This window comes from Plectropomus leopardus, chromosome 9 (assembly GCF_026936395.1).
Source record: "Plectropomus leopardus strain MGB_pleo_1.0 chromosome 9, ASM2693639v1, whole genome shotgun sequence".
Lineage (NCBI taxonomy): Eukaryota > Metazoa > Chordata > Actinopteri > Perciformes > Serranidae > Plectropomus > Plectropomus leopardus.
This window is the reverse complement of record NC_142184.1, coordinates 33,772,200-33,788,042: the sequence shown is the minus strand read 5'-3', so window position 1 is coordinate 33,788,042 and position 15,843 is coordinate 33,772,200. Positions and strand designations below refer to the sequence as shown.

At 40.9% G+C, this 15,843-nt stretch overlaps 1 protein-coding gene across 1 annotated transcript in view; it reads right to left on the bottom strand.

Moving 5' to 3' along the window:
- Positions 1 to 13,677, bottom strand: part of pard6b (par-6 partitioning defective 6 homolog beta (C. elegans)) — a 30,718-nt gene extending 17,041 nt beyond the window's left edge. The window contains exons 1-2 of the mRNA XM_042491845.2: positions 13,296 to 13,677; positions 10,764 to 10,986 (exon numbers count right to left, since the gene is read on the bottom strand). Coding sequence (XP_042347779.1) covers positions 10,764 to 10,986; positions 13,296 to 13,358 — 286 coding nt within the window. The 5' untranslated portion in view covers positions 13,359 to 13,677. The remainder of the gene's footprint in view (positions 1 to 10,763; positions 10,987 to 13,295) is intronic.
- Positions 13,678 to 15,843: the final 2,166 nt, after the last annotated feature.

Here is a 15,843-nt window from a genome sequence, read left to right as displayed (position 1 = left end):
ATTACTTATTAAATTCATAATTCAAAGGACTTCAGTCAGGAACATTAGCCTGCTTCTAGGCCTCCTCATATAATCTCACTCATGAATTCTCCATTACGCTCATCAGCCCTGCTTTATTACTCGGTCATGACAGGGACCATTTATCAAAACAAACCGAAAATAAAATCTACACTGTAGGGGGAAAACAGCTCTAATGTAGCAGTATGCTGTTTACAAATTAACACGGTATACGATTTGGGTTGATGCAAAATTAATACATTTTATTTGCCAGTTTGCACTCATGCACAGCACTTTTGTGTGTGTGTGTGTGTGAGTGCTTGTGTGTCTCGTCTGCATTATGAAGCAATTCCATCAATTTCCTTTGTGCTGACACAGACACCTCTCTCCTTCCTGCAGTGCCTCCTCACCCTCCCATTTTCTCACCCCCGTGTCCTTCACTCAGTCTGTCCCTCAGTTTCTGTCGTCCATCTCTCTGCAGGGTCCTTTTTTTTGTCTCTCCACCTCTGTCTGTCCCTCCTGGTCTTGATGTCCCTCTTTCTGCCTCAGTTATCTGTCTCTTTCTTTTGTAGCTGTGATTTTTAAAGCTGCTGCTACTACTAGAGTTGGGTTGATTTCATTTTTCGGTTTTGTCGGTCCGGTAGGGCGTAAGTCCAATTGCGTTAGTGATAAGCACTATAACAGTGTGATTAATATTATATTATGCTTATAAACAGACTAACAGAGTCACTGGTGTCCAACAGGTCATGTTTAATTTACTGCCGAACAAAGGTGACCAGTGCGACCAGTGTCGGCAACATGGAAGAGATCAGATTTCAGCAGAAGGGGGAGGGGAGAGAGTGGCGTACGCCATGTTTGTTTACTTTTTTAAGGTGATAAGAGGAGACGTGGTAGCTTCAAAAGACTCAAACTGCATCAATATGGCAACATTTGGATTTGAAGTCGACAAAAGAGCTGTCCTTACTGGCTGAAGGTGTGTGAGCTGAACTTTCGCCAGACACTGCGTAACTATTTATTCCTGTCGTTCGCTTTGAAAGCGCCACAGTGGATGAGGACTGACTGATTCATGAAATTGAAAAGAGGAGTTATTTATATGAAACCTACTTTTTTCACCACAAAAACTTTAACACAATTTCTGTTGGCTGGATGGAGAATGCCAGGAAGCTGCTCCTACAGGTACATCACCATTGCTTAAAACAAGCTAGAAATAACATTACTTGCTGTTGGCTATACTTAGTAAGTAAGTAGTAAATATCACAACATAAAACGTGTGTTTACATGTAGGAAGATAGCAAGTAGGCTGCTCGCCCGTCTTTTAAATGGTTATATCTCCAGTCTGATCTGGAGTGCACAGCTGATACCTCCGTAGTTTGTGAACATGACGTAACAGTAGAGCATATTTTATGGATTCAGTGTGGACACAGACGTCTGGTGTTAACCTAAACAATGCTTCGTGAAGTCAGATGTTCATTTCCTGTTAGGACATGGTGTCATAATGTTTCACTGAGGAGCGGCTGCTGAGTCAAGTGGGACATCTGGTAAAATTAGGTATACCAGTCCTGACTGGTTTTTGGCTTAATATCAGTTTGAAAATATTCACACCAACCCAACCCTAGCTACTACTTAAGATAAATCAAGCACAGAACTCAGTGGTCCTTTGAGGCCAGTGTTGGTACAATAAATGTAGCACTTGGAAACAAAAGTTAGTCTAGGTCAGTGGCTGAATGACCAGGACTGGAAAGACAAGTATGGAGTTCATGAGGGACTTGCAAACAAGAGTCAGCCTGGGACATGTATAGGGGGGTAGGGACGTGCCGGGGGCTGAGGCTGGATTTGAGCATGGGACATGGTGGGGTCAGGGACAGGGGCAGGTCACTTGGGGATGTATGTTTGAGTACCGAGTTACATGGAGGAGGCTGAGTCTCAAGGGGGGGAGGCTAGATCTGGGTCTGACAAACCGAACCTTTGACGCAGCCCTGCTACATGCAGCATCCAGGAGGACACAGGAGAGGAAGGATTAGATGTTGGGGAAGATGGGGGAGAAGATGGGAGTGAGGAGCAGCCACGTGGGCTGGGGGAACCCAAGTCTAGTCTCAGAACCCTGTGGCTCATGCGTCTGAGTAGGGACTTTACAGGGGTGGGACGAGCAGGGGGACTCTGTGCTTCTGGCTCTGTCCTGCCTTCAGCATCTGGCTCTGGAAGACAACACAGCCAACCTGCAGTTAGATCAGGCCACGGGGCTAACTCCTTCCAAGATGAAATTCTAGATGACTGCACCATTTCAGAAAATACACCACTGCAATTAAAACCACACTAATAGTCTGAATTTAGTAAAGAGAAAGAGCAACTTAACTACAAACAGTCACAGTAGTTAGGCAACAGTGTTTGGGAGCTGCATGTCAGAGCCTGCTGACTTTGGTGCTCAGCCAACCAGGGTAAATATGCTAGAATGGTGTGTTGAAAGAAATTCACAGATAAGCATATCAGTTATCTCATTTCATATCAATATCGCTGCAGCACCATGCCCAAGGGACAGAGAGAACGCTTTTTAATTAAAAATCTGAAAGAAATACTGTCTGTCTGCTCGCAAGCCAAAATGAAAAGATATCACTAATTACTGATGTATATCTAATGCATCTTCACGTGTGGGTGTAAACAACTCCGGTCTCTGATGATTTTCACTTCTTTGAACACCTTTTCTACATCCATGATTTTCATTTTAAATACAAATAAAAGACTCTACACAGCATTCTTTGTTCAGAAAAATCTACCATCCTTGTTCTTGCACAGCACATTCAAACACAGTAACACAAACTAAAATGGCAAGAAGGAAGCCTATTTCTTTCAATTTTTGAGAAAGTATGAGGAGCAATTTTTGGGCTCGCATTTATGACGTGTCTTTGAGTCCCAAGTTGACTAAGTTCATCCATCTCTGTAACAGTATGTCAAACATTCAACTGACACGCAACATTTATATCAGGGCTAGCCAGACTAACTTTTTCACTGGTAGCAGTGGTGCAACCAACTGAGAAAGTTGCACTTTATTTGGTTGCACCCTTCTTTTAGAACATGATATTAATCAATGACCTTGCATGCTGATGAAAAAAGTTGAGTGGATCATCCCAAAGTTTTGAATCCACAATTCCTCTGTGAAATTGTGCACTAGCACCTCCCAGAAATCCCTCATACGTGGACGCTCCATTGTATAAGGGGCTTGCCTTTCGCAATAAAGCCTGTGTCGCCATTGATTAGAAATAATGACAGAAATAAACCTAATAATGTTTTGAATGTCCATCGCCATGCTTCTTGGAATTTCATTGTGAGAAAAGAAGTCAGATAACACCGTAACAGAAGTTGCACAACATCGCTCAACAGAAACAAAGTCTTCTTGCAGTTGTGTTTATCGACATTTTGAAATTATCGCTCAAGTTTTGCACACATCTGTAACGGAAACCCACCTAGTGTCCATCATTTCTGGCCCCTCAACACTGATGAGGCACCCACAGTATCAGTATAACTGACAGAGTGCTAGCAAACTTGCCCCGACAACCCACCCCATGTACCACAACCTACTTTTTCTTCTTCACTGGCTCGGTCAGTCTCTCCCTGCCTGCACTTTTATCATCACTGGTGTCTGAGTCAGAACCTAACTCTGTCTCTGCTTCCCACCAGCCTCCTCCTCTCTCTCCTCATTTTGCTTTTTTAGAATAAAAAGCTATAGACTGCTTTATTTTAGAACATGGTAATAGCTAAATGGATTGTTTCTTCTCCGCTATGTACATGTGCATCATGCACTGTGCGGAAAGCACAAAGTGCCGGTGGGGGCACCGGTGATAATGATCATCATGCACTCGCATGAATGCGACCACATGAAATTTTAACTGGTTGCAGTCTGGAGCCCAGGGTATACACTCCTTCCTGTTCCGTAGCTGCATCTGTATAGCTCACTCTCTACCTTTCCCTCCCTCCATCCCACAGTATGTTTCCTCTTTTTCAGTTTCTCTCTTTTGCAGTGGTCAACAGTCCACTTTCTTTCTTCCGTTTATTTTGCCAGTTTGCCCTCACCCTCCCCTCACCTCTCCCTGTCTCTTACCGCATTGGTCCAAAGTGCGGTCTCTCCCTCCTTTCTCATCTAGTCTGTGTATTTTTCAAAGCTGCCCCCGTTTCCTTTGCTCCCTCTATTCATTCATCTTCCCTTACCAACTCTGAGCTGAGAAATTTTGACAGACTATAACAGAGAGCCTAGGCTCCCCCCCCCCCTCCTTTTCTTCTTCTTCCCTCCCAGCCACCCTCCCTCCATCTTCCTGCGGCCTGCAGAAAGTCTCATCCAGCCAGGTTTCAAAGGGTACAGAGGAAGGTTTTAGCGTGCCAGGCTGTGCGCTCTCTCTTGTTTCAAATGTTCTCTGGCTCTCTACTCTCTTTTTCACTCACTCTCCTTCACTTTCTCGACCATCTCTTTCTCTGTCCATCTTTACCCCCTGTTGACGGAGCCGGGCTCTGGAGCTGAGGGTCCAGTCTGGCCTCCTGTCCTGTTTAATCTAGCCAGCAGACGTGATCAGAGGCTGGCCACATTCCACCCAAAATGCCCCCTCCCTCCCTCTCGCTCTCCTTTCTTCCTCCATCTCTCTCTTTCTTTCTCTCTCTCCCACCCTCTCCCCAGCTTGGGCCTCACTCTGCATTCCTCCCTCACTAATACTATTCCCACTATCCTCCTCTCTCTCTCCCTCTTGCTGCATTCCTATCACACTTACACTACTCCCTCTCCTTTCCCCACATCTCTAATTACATGCCTTGCCTAAACAATGCCTTATACATTACTCCCTCTTTAATACTGTTTACTCTGTCTCCCTTTCATCCTTCCATCTCTCTTATTGGGTCTAAGATATGTTCCTCCTCCACACATTCCTCCTGCGGTGCCATGAATCCATCGTTCTCTAACTCATTACATGCAGCATCCCAAGGAATAATTAATGCTCTGTGGAAAACTTGAGATCCAAAGCAGAGGAGGCTGGTTTCTATTATTTTTACAGATCGTGCTCCTTAACTCCTCTCCTGAGCTCCTTCCATTACACCTGCCAGCACTACGTCTCTCCCGCTTTAATCCTTTCATCTCAAGCTCACAAAACTCTCCCTCCTTACATGTTGTGTGGCGTCTTCACCTCCTCTGACTTTCAGTATTCCCACAGATTTTCATGGACAAAACATTTTCCATGACTGTTCAAGGAAGCATGATAACATTTTTCCTTGCCCCACTTTGCCCGCAATTTTTCAAACAAGTAAGATTCAAACTGTATGCACACATCATTTCATCTATCTGGCAGAGGGAGAGACAGAATGTGGGGAGAAAAAGGAGCACCGTATGTAATGATAAACCAAACGTTGTCACACACTGACACATAAGAGCTACAATACACAGACAGCTACCAAAACTACATTAGGAATGATATCCACTGAAGATTACTGTAACAATTTCATTACACGCAACAAAATTCCAAGACTTTTCCAAAAACTTTTGATGATGTTTAACTCTTTGAAACCCTTTGGAAAAAGGCAATGAGTAACTTGGCAAGAAATGTCCCGCAAATTGCAAGAAACATTTGTTAAAACTCTAGGGAAAAATGTTCAGAAAACTATTATTCTAATTATAATATTACATATTTTATTATATATTAAAAATTATGTTGCAGAATTATCATTATTATGTTTAAGTAATTTCTTAAGGTAATTTTCCTGTACTTTTTACTTATTTCCTGCTATTTTGGGGGTAATTTATTTTTATCACTTGCTCATTGCCTGCTTTTGAAAGAAATCAAGCCAATTTGTTCGGGTTTCAAAAGGTTAATAATACAAGGATTTTTCCACAACTTTTCAGGGCCTGGAAAACATGATTGTAAAATTCAATGACTTTCCCAGGTTTTCCATGACTGTGACTATGCTTTGTCCCTTTTATCCAATCTTTTTCTTCGCCACACTGTCTTCCTTGTTCTGTCTATCTCTGCTGTCACATTCTCGCCGCATCTCTGCCACTATGCACCTACAGCGTCTCTCACCAGCCTCGGTGCATTGCTTATCACACTGCTGTTATCCTGCTCTAATGCTTGTTTTGCAGGGTGGGTAGACTTTGTCCGTGTTGTACTTTCACACTGTACAACACTCTGGCGGGATGATTCATTGCCCACTGGTTACTAATTGCTAAGGCAGTCCCCACTGGGATACATAAATACACGCATTCCTGTCCTGCTCCATAGCTTTCTTTTCTGCCTTACCGGGGGAGAGGTACAGGCCATTCAGGACTGAAACTGTGTGAGCAATGAACAACGTCACCGAGCAAACCCACCACACCCTGAAAGAGATACCTGCTACCACTACACGGATGACAACTGAGAAACGTTGTGTATGTTGTGTGTGTGCAAACGTTTTGGATGACTGATACCGGCAAACACGGCGTCACTTGAACCAAGGACAATCTCTTCTGACAACCACGTTCACAGCCAATCAAACATAAACCTGGGCGTTTCCCCAGTGCCAGTTTTGCTTGGAACAGAAACTATAACTGAACATTCAACATTTTTTTTAATGAAAGTCCACAGGCCTACGTGACCAACTGAAAGGTTCATTAGCAACAATGCAGTTTTTCTGAAAGCTTTTACAGTCCAATGGAAACATCAACTAAAGCATGGTCTAGATAAGATCTGAAGCACACAGGTATAGTAAGGCACAGCACCTTTTTAAAACGTCTAAGATCCTTTTATTTGCGTTTGGTTTCCATTAAACACACTGTAAAGAAAAGTGTCACATTATAATACTGATTTCCTTCTATCAAAGCCACATATTAGACAAGGATAGGGCTGCAACTAATGATTAATCTGCCCATTATTGTCTTGATTCATTGTTTTGTCACTCAAATGTCATAAAATAGTGAAACATGCCTTATATAACAGAATCTTGATTCATTTTTGATGGGCACTGCCTCGTTTGACCACAGTCTATAAGCAGTGATTGACATGAATGACATCTCCATTAGAGACTCCTCTGCTCTGATTGGTTATTTTCACTCACATGAGGTTATATCATTAGGGGCAATTCAAATGGGCAGATGAACATGATTTTTCTCATCTGTGATCTGTCTCATGTACTGTTGTGTGGATGTAGTGACCGTTTCAGCCAATATGACAAAAAATATTTTTATTGAAGTTACCGCAAACAAATTTAATCAATTAATCTTTGGATTTCTGAACAGGATTTATTACAAACAATAACTGACAGACTGACTGAGGGCTTGCAAAACACCAGATGTGAAATAGTCTTGTCTCCAAAGCTACTTTTGGTCAGCATCTAAAACAGCAGCACTGATTCGACAACAAGAACAAAAATAATTACTTAGAAGAAACCAACATCAACATTATTCAGTGGACTATTTTGTCTTCAACATGACTAAATGACCACAACAATGTCCATTTACACAGAGCTTAAAGAGACTCAAGCACTGCTAATCCACCTATGAACGGGCCTCTTCACTGCTGCCATGACAACCAGTAAACAGTGGACACCTCGCTGCCAGCTCAGTAATCATCAACACATTGTGCACGGATAGGGGGGCGGGATGTAGGGGATCCCCGGTGCTGTTGAGTTATATTGGTGTGTGTTAAAGCAATTTTTTACAATGACTGGCATGAACACGGTCTACACACGGGCACAGACACTTCCCTCATTTTTCAGCAGTGAAACAATTCGACATCAATGGCTGGTCAGCAAAGTAGCGTTGATGCGTAAACAACAACAATGTGGGCATTATTCAGGAACCAGACCACAACAATACAACAGCAGACACTCACAGCCTGACATCAATCCCTCTATCCATCCATCCAAGCATCTGCACATCAGTGAATGGACAAAACTTACAATGTATCCTGCCGGGGGTACAAGTAGGATTTAGTCCTCCAGACAAATAAAAAGCAGTGCCAAAAATAGCCTCATATGGAACGCACCAACTGAACTGTTCAGAGACTAGACGCTTTTTATTAAAAAACTCAAAAATTATGTCAACGGACATTGTCTGTCGGAAACCTGTTTATAATCACTGACACTGGAGATTAAATGTTGTTTTTATTAGCTCCAACACATATTTCTCTGATATCTGTTTAATAAGATTTCACTGCACTATTCCATTGAGGCCAATTGTGACAAACTTTGGCACACATACTGCTGCCTTGTCTTAAGTCCTGCTCTTACGCAATAATGACCAATCACATCACATCATGACCATTGACCATCTAAGACATTTACATAATCGCTCATTTAAAATCTCAATGGACAAAGCAGTACACTAATGGCATTATAACCCTGTTTGTGACTATAAGAATAAAACTCTGGACTGCGACTGACTGACTGAAATTTGGGAAGTTGTTTATATAGAATATGAATGTGTATGTATAGGGATAGGAATAAATAAGTGTATACTTCTTCCTATTACATATTGACTTATTCTCTGTAAGCTAGAAACAAACCAACAGCTCTCCAGTTCAAATGTTGTTAGTATTTGCAAGTCACAGTGGTGCTCCATGGTTGCAAAATGCGACCAAATAGTCACAGCCTTTAGCTCTGTAAAAGTCCTGCTTTTTGTGTGTGTCTGTGAGAGGCAGAGAGCCGTAGAAGAGGGAGGGAAGGAGGGAAAGACGAAACGCTGATGCAAATCTCAAGTCAGTGGCTAAAAAATGGGGTGCCCCATCACAGTCATTTCTTTAAACATAGCTTAAAAGACGAAATCAAGATTTGATTTTAAAAAATATTTTTGATTGATCTTGGTAAAACTTTAAAATGAACAAATATTAGTGTGGCTGTTGCCTAAGTGCAACCCTCCAACTATGGCCCCATGACCCTGCAGCAAGACCTTCCTCCCATGCTGTTAATAACTTTAAAAACAATTTGGAGTTGACTCGCCTGATTAAATGGCAGTTAAAAAAGAAAGGATATCTCCTTTTGGTGTCAGGTCATTTGTGCTGCTGATACTGCTGCCATAACAAAAAACAAAACCACAAGGGACTTATTAACAGTAAAACATTTCCTTATAAACTCCAAAATGCATCTGTCATCCTCTATCAATTTAAGACGGAGACAAAGACAGCAGATTTCAAAGATGTGAGCTGCTTTCCACATAAACAAACAGAGCTCAGCGTTCAGTGTTTAAAAGGTTGCTAGCTGGCCCTTAGCCTGACACACCTCTCATCCCCAACACTGAGAAGCCATCAACTCACTATACGGCCATTAATAGAGATAATAACTAGCTTCTGCAGATATATAATAAATGATCCATATCTCACAATTTGCTGCATCTGCACACTGCAGAGCCTTTTAAGCTGGGACCAACTGGTGATTAGTAGTTGGGTGAAGGGGGGGGGCAGATAAATCAGGAGGGAAACTAGGGGTCTACAGGGAGTTGTGGCTGCATTAGTGTGTCTTTTGTCTTGGTCCGTTTTTCCTACAAGTGCGCAACTTATGTGCGATGCCTGCTTGCCTGCATGACTTTGTTTTCGTGTGTTTTTGTGCGTGTGAGCAGCAGTGAGCCCAGCGTGGGGCTAGTGTCTGGGGCGTGTAATTGAAACACGGTCCCATGCAGTGCTACACAGTGACCCCACTAATCTCCTCCTGACAAAGTGGCTTAGCTTCCATAGGGTCATATGGCACAGCGAGACAGCTTAAACACAACGGAGCGCGCGGCCTGACCTGCCCCTTACCAGCAGACCCCGAGGTCCTCCTCCCAGCATTGAACAGGTCACATTCAGCTAATTATTAGCAAGGACGCACTTTAAAAAAATAAGTCAATCAAGATTTTATGGATGCAGTCTGACAGAAACAGGTTTATGCTAATCCCTCAACATGTGCAAATTACAGTCATGAGCAAATATTACAGCAACCAAAACTTCTAGTTGCTACTACTACTTAGGGTTCCTACAGCTGAATGAAAATTAGATTTAAGAATTTTTAAGACTTTTTTAACAGCACTTAAGACAAAAACAATTTGAACTGACATCAAAAACTTGGGGTTAGGGGAAAAAACACCTGGAGAGATAAAGCCTCTGATACTATACACTGTATTAGCTGGACAATAATTATAATAGATACTAATAGTGATTATACCAGAGCCAGAGAGAGAGTAAAAATCAGCAGCAATTTTTTATCCAAAAAGTAGTAGTTACACATAAAAAACACAACTCCTGTATGACTGTTATGCCAAAGAAACAGGGTCTCCTAATTGGACAAGTACCCTCTCGGCAGTTTGATAAAGAGTGGCCAGAAGAAAGACAAAAACAGCAAATAATCTCTTTAATGCTCTTTATATCAAGCTTTTTTTAAGCTTTGTTGCGCCCTTGCAGACAGATCACCTTTGGGAACAAACACCGCTTCTCAGCAAGGTCACTGACCTTTAGTTATGTGTGTCAGAAAGAGACACCAAAGGACATAGCCAGAGAGCTGGGGTGTTGAGCAGTTTGTTTACAAGGACAGCTCAATGAGGACAAAATACATGAGCAACAAGCAGCCAGAAAAATCTGGCAAGGTAAGGTGATACTGTGGTCTTTTATAGGCTTATCTTCTTGATTATCATGATAAAATACACAAATGACATATCTCCCTGATCAACAGCCAATCCCATACTTTTAATATTCACAGCTGATGCAGTTTGTTTATATTTCCATATTAAAGCAGATATGACCCAACCAGCAGGTGGAAACTGGGACTCTTTGTCCAAACACTTCCTCTGTGCTTACCTTTCCTCTGCAGGAACAGCCTGAGTAGAGGGCTGGCGGTGGAGATGGCTTTGTGGTAGTTATCATCGTTGTTGATGGGCAGCAGGTCGCCGTGTATGTCAGCGTAGCCCACCAACAACTCCACATTGGGGATGCGATGCACATGCTGCAGGAGGCCGTAGAACTCATCGAAGCGGCCCGGCTTTGACCGGTCCAGTGAGAACCGACGAAATTCTGCACCAAACTGGGATGGAGCAGAGAGGCATGTGAGCACAATTGTATAAACACACAGTGAAATTTAAAAAAAAAAAGTATTTCTGCTTTTTTTATTTCACTGCTGGAAAGATGGCTGTTTCATTAAACTAGGATTTCTTTGCAATGGAAAAATGTGAATACTTTTGGACTTGGTGCCACATGTGCAGAGAAAAAAGAGGAAAAGGCCTAATTTTACTGACTGATTTCTGTGTGAGTCTGAGAGAGAGAGATAGGTGGGTACAACATCACTTGTTCTACCTCTACACTCTCTGTGTCAGCGGTAGCGGGCAATATGAAAATGCAGAGGTCCAAATTCTACCAAACTTGGCACAAATGGATTGAATTTATAACCCCAATGAGAGCAGACTTTGTATAACTCCATTAATGTTTCAAACTCCTTTCTTCCCGTGGTTGTGAAAAATGTAAAAATGCAAGCTCCCTTCAGTTTGGTTGTACACAGTTAGTATTTCCTGGAATGAGAGTTGGGCATATGTATGAAAATGGAACACCTAATGGCGGATAGAGTAAGGTAGAAATTTGTTGGATTTATGGCTACTTGATGTTTTGTGGGAGAACACAGATGAGCATGCTCAAAGTTATAAAGATGAATGGTTTATGAGATTTCCTTGAATTCTCATCTATGGGAGTAAAGGACTGAAAGGTTTGTACGGTCTGAGTTTCAGCACAGGAGGACTGCGATTTTTAGTGTCTTTCTTGTACATATGCAGAGAACTGAAAAAAGGAAAACTGGAAAAGTGTGATATAGTATGAAAATTGTACAATTGTAGAAAATCTGAATGCTAAATTGTTGTCTTTTCCAAATAAAAAGATAATTGCAAAAAAAAAAAAAGAAAATGCAGAGGTCCAGCCTGTAGTTCAAGCAAAAGCCCCTTTTTCCATCAATTTTTTTCCACATACTTGTTTTGATGCAAAGTTGAAAATCTATGAAGTATTCCTTTAAAGGAGACTGAAAAAGTTATTAATTAAGGGCCAAAGAAACAGTGACATAGCCGAGATCTATGCTTGCAAACATCTCTTTAAAGGGTCTGAGATTTGGGCCTGTGACTGATTAGCACACACTGTTCTGGTAGCCTAGCTAATTTCAAAACAACCGTAGGCTATGTGCAATAGTCTGTCTTCCATGTGGACTAGCTAACACACCACATGTGATGAATTATTAATGTGGACTTTGGGATGTGTGTATCTCTATGTTTCTGGATGCAGTTTATTCAAGCACTGTCTAACCAAGCTGTGTGACAGAAGATGACTGCAGATGCCTAATCTTTAGGCAACTGTTCGGCTGAGACAGAGTCCAACGTCCCATCGGTGGTGTTGATGAGAGGTAAGTGTTGTGGTTACTGTTGCCCAGCGCTGACAAAAGATGATCTATCACTGCCAGCCTGGACACTTGTCATCTTAAGCATCAGTTAAATTACAATAACTATAGGTTTGGGGGGAAAAAAAACAAGTCTGTTTTTGGCAAATACCTGCATTCAGACATGAGTACACAAAACAATTAAAACGACCCCTGACTGTTCGCTTTGGGAGTAGGCTGAACAAATAAAATAAAGAGTATTTCCTGACTTTGTGTAACGTGGTTGTAGGAAAAACGTACCTTGTTATTGTTAGCTATGAAGATAGTGACGCAAACAAACGGGTCACATAGTCTGTCAACATATGTAGTTGTTAAAAACAAGTTTAAAGCAACAAAGAGCACCCTGAGGCCCCATTCCTCTGCGTGTGTGTGTCATCATGCCACAGGCACACCGTCGCGGAAGGAGCCATGAGCCTGTCACAGGCCGCGTAACACCTACACGCACAGGTGAATAACATAACAAGCAGCTATTGTACCATGTCATTCAAGGCTCATTTGACATAAATGTGTGGTAACTTGTGTAAATTTGCCATGGGGTTATTCTGAAGTAAAAACTTGCCTCAAACTTTGAGTCAATATTTGGTAGCAGGGCAGGGAGGAGCGGCAGAGAAAGCTGTGACAGGTGACACTGGTTCACTGCGGCGTCAGCTGACAATAACCTCCACCTTCAAACTTACTTAAATTAACTTAAAATTAAACCACGACACGGTAAACTAAACTGTTTTCAGTATAGCCAGCTAGACTGACTAGCAAAACCTGTGTTGGCGAGTTTAGCTTTAGCTTCTGTCAATGTAATTTGAACGACATCATAACTTGCTATCAAGCCACTTAGCAGGCTAGCGTAAATTAGCCAGAGTAATAACCAAGGGGGGAGTTAAGACTACAATTAGGGAGTAAACAGACAAAGAAGTCTCCATATATACCTTGCTCTTCACCTCCACGGCACTCAGTGAACGGTTGCTCGGCACTCGGTGGTTTTTGTTCATGTTTCGCTAGCAGCGGGACCGCCGCCAAAGCAGTCACACACTCGCCCTGCTCCTACCGCCGCCGCCGCCGTGTATCCGAGAACCGGCTGTATCCACCACTTATTTATCCGGTAACAGGGACTGTCCCGCCACTCTTCGACGGCCCGCTCTTCGCGCTGTTTCTCCGAGAATGCGACAAAAGCTGCCAGCCAGCCTAGCTCAACCTGTAAACTTATGTCCTCTCATACTTGCCGCTGCCAATGAAGCTACAGCACTACCGCGAGCTGTGTGTGCGGGGATGCCTCTGCCTGAGACTCTCTCACTCCGTCTCTCTCTCTCTGTGCCTGGAGAGCTCGCGACGTGATACTTCAAAATAAAAGACTATCTTTCTTTTAACCTTGACTTCACAATAAGAGTCCTGTATCTTTCAGCCCTAACAGGGGCTGTATCCTGGCGGGGGCTCCCAACGTGGCCCCAAATTGCTAGATTAACACTAGACAAGGAAACCTTTATTTCTTTTATTATTTTTTCCCTTCAAAATATACAAACAACAGTCACAAATTAACAACACAAAAAACAAACAATTTACATTATGAATATCTCAGAAATAAATGACCAGACGATAAAATAAATTTGCACGTAATGATTCACATTAAAATGTATCTATTACATTTAAATGTCATTTAAATATTTTGCATCCTTTTTAAAAATATATTCTTTTTGTTTTGTTTTGTTTTGTTTTTGTCACAAATTGACAATACAAAAACACCAATTTTACATTACAATTAACTCAACTAACTATTTACTCAGACTATAAATTGAATTTGCACATGACGATTCACATAAAAAGACACTGATAAATTTAAATTTTATATAAATATTTTTGATTCTTTTTTAAAAATATTTTTTTGGGTTTTTTTTCCCCAAAATGTTCAAACAGCACAGTCACAAACTGAACCATCAATTTACATGACAAGTAACTCAAAAACAAATTAACATACAATAAAATAAATTTGTATGTAATGGTTGACATTAAAAAAAATTAATAAGTGCAACAATACAGTGAAAGGGAATTTTTTTTTATTGTATTATCTTTAAAATATTCCCCTAACAGTTAAAATATCCCCTTCTGGATCGCAAATACTACATATATATATATATATATATATATATATATATATATATATATATATATACACACACACACACACATACATACATATCTATATATCTATGTATATCTATCTATATGTAAATTATATATCTATATATCTATATCTAAGTCTATAGTGTGTGTGTGTGTGTGTGAGAGAGAGAGAGAGAGAGAGAGAGAACTTTATTAAGTGTTAGTAATAATTTATTACTTAGTTTCTTATTACTTAATTATTCAATTACTTTAACTTGGCTTAACTTTCGAAAATACTTTTGCAATATGTAAAGTGTTAAGTCATGCCAATAAAGCCAATTTAAATGAATTGAATTATATCGAATTGAGAGAGAAAGAGAGAGTGAGACAGACATAGACTAAAATACTGCACTATGATCTCATCCATTAGGTTATTTAGGCTCGTGATTAAATATAACATCAGTATGTTTAAAAATCTGACATTATTATATTATGCCCTCTTGGGTATCCATTATTTGCTATGACTTAAGATAAAGAGATAACGTATATGTGGTAATAAATGTTATGAATTACTGTAATTTATTTCTTTTTGTGTAGTGACACCTTGTGGCCAAAAGTCATACGGACCTACTGCTGCAAAAAAAAATAGTTTAGTGGATGAATGACATGTTTTCCTTTAAGAAAATACCGTTGTATTTTAGACCAGACTTTTATCTCACACTATAAAGTGATTTGAATTCATGCCAGCCACTTAAAGGTAGGTGAATAAATAAAAAAAATAGAGTATATAGTGGGAACAGTCACCCCTTTCCCTCTTTTTCCATCATGAGACCCTCCCTGCACACCCGCTCACGAGTCCCAATGTCTCTCATCAGTCCTGCAGTATGTCCACCAGCCCATTTCCATCCATTCTTTGTGAGACTGTGTTTATGCCCTTTAGCTTTCCAGTCGTTTTGGACTTCTGCCTCTCTGTCTGACCCAGAAAAGTTTGCCTTTTTCAATCTGCCTGCCTGCTTTTGACTTTCGTCCATTTTTGACCACGAGTGAACGAAAACTTTGACATAACATGCTTGTCTCTGAGTCGTGCATCTACGTTCACACGTGGTTATTTATATTTACAAAATCTTTTCACATGGTGCTTTTTATGGTAACATTTTGTCGTGGCATTATCAGGCACAGAAACATATAATTAAAGGTCAGAATATTTAGACATTATCCAAAGCAAATTTGTGTTGCAATTTCTGTCGAAAACATGGGAGGAAAAGGCACTGAGCCTTGGTAAAAAAAAATGTTCCACAAATTGCAAGACATTTTTAAAAGATTATTAGATCTACAAAATTATTTTTAAAAAGCTAGGGAAAATTGTCTTGGGAAAAAAGA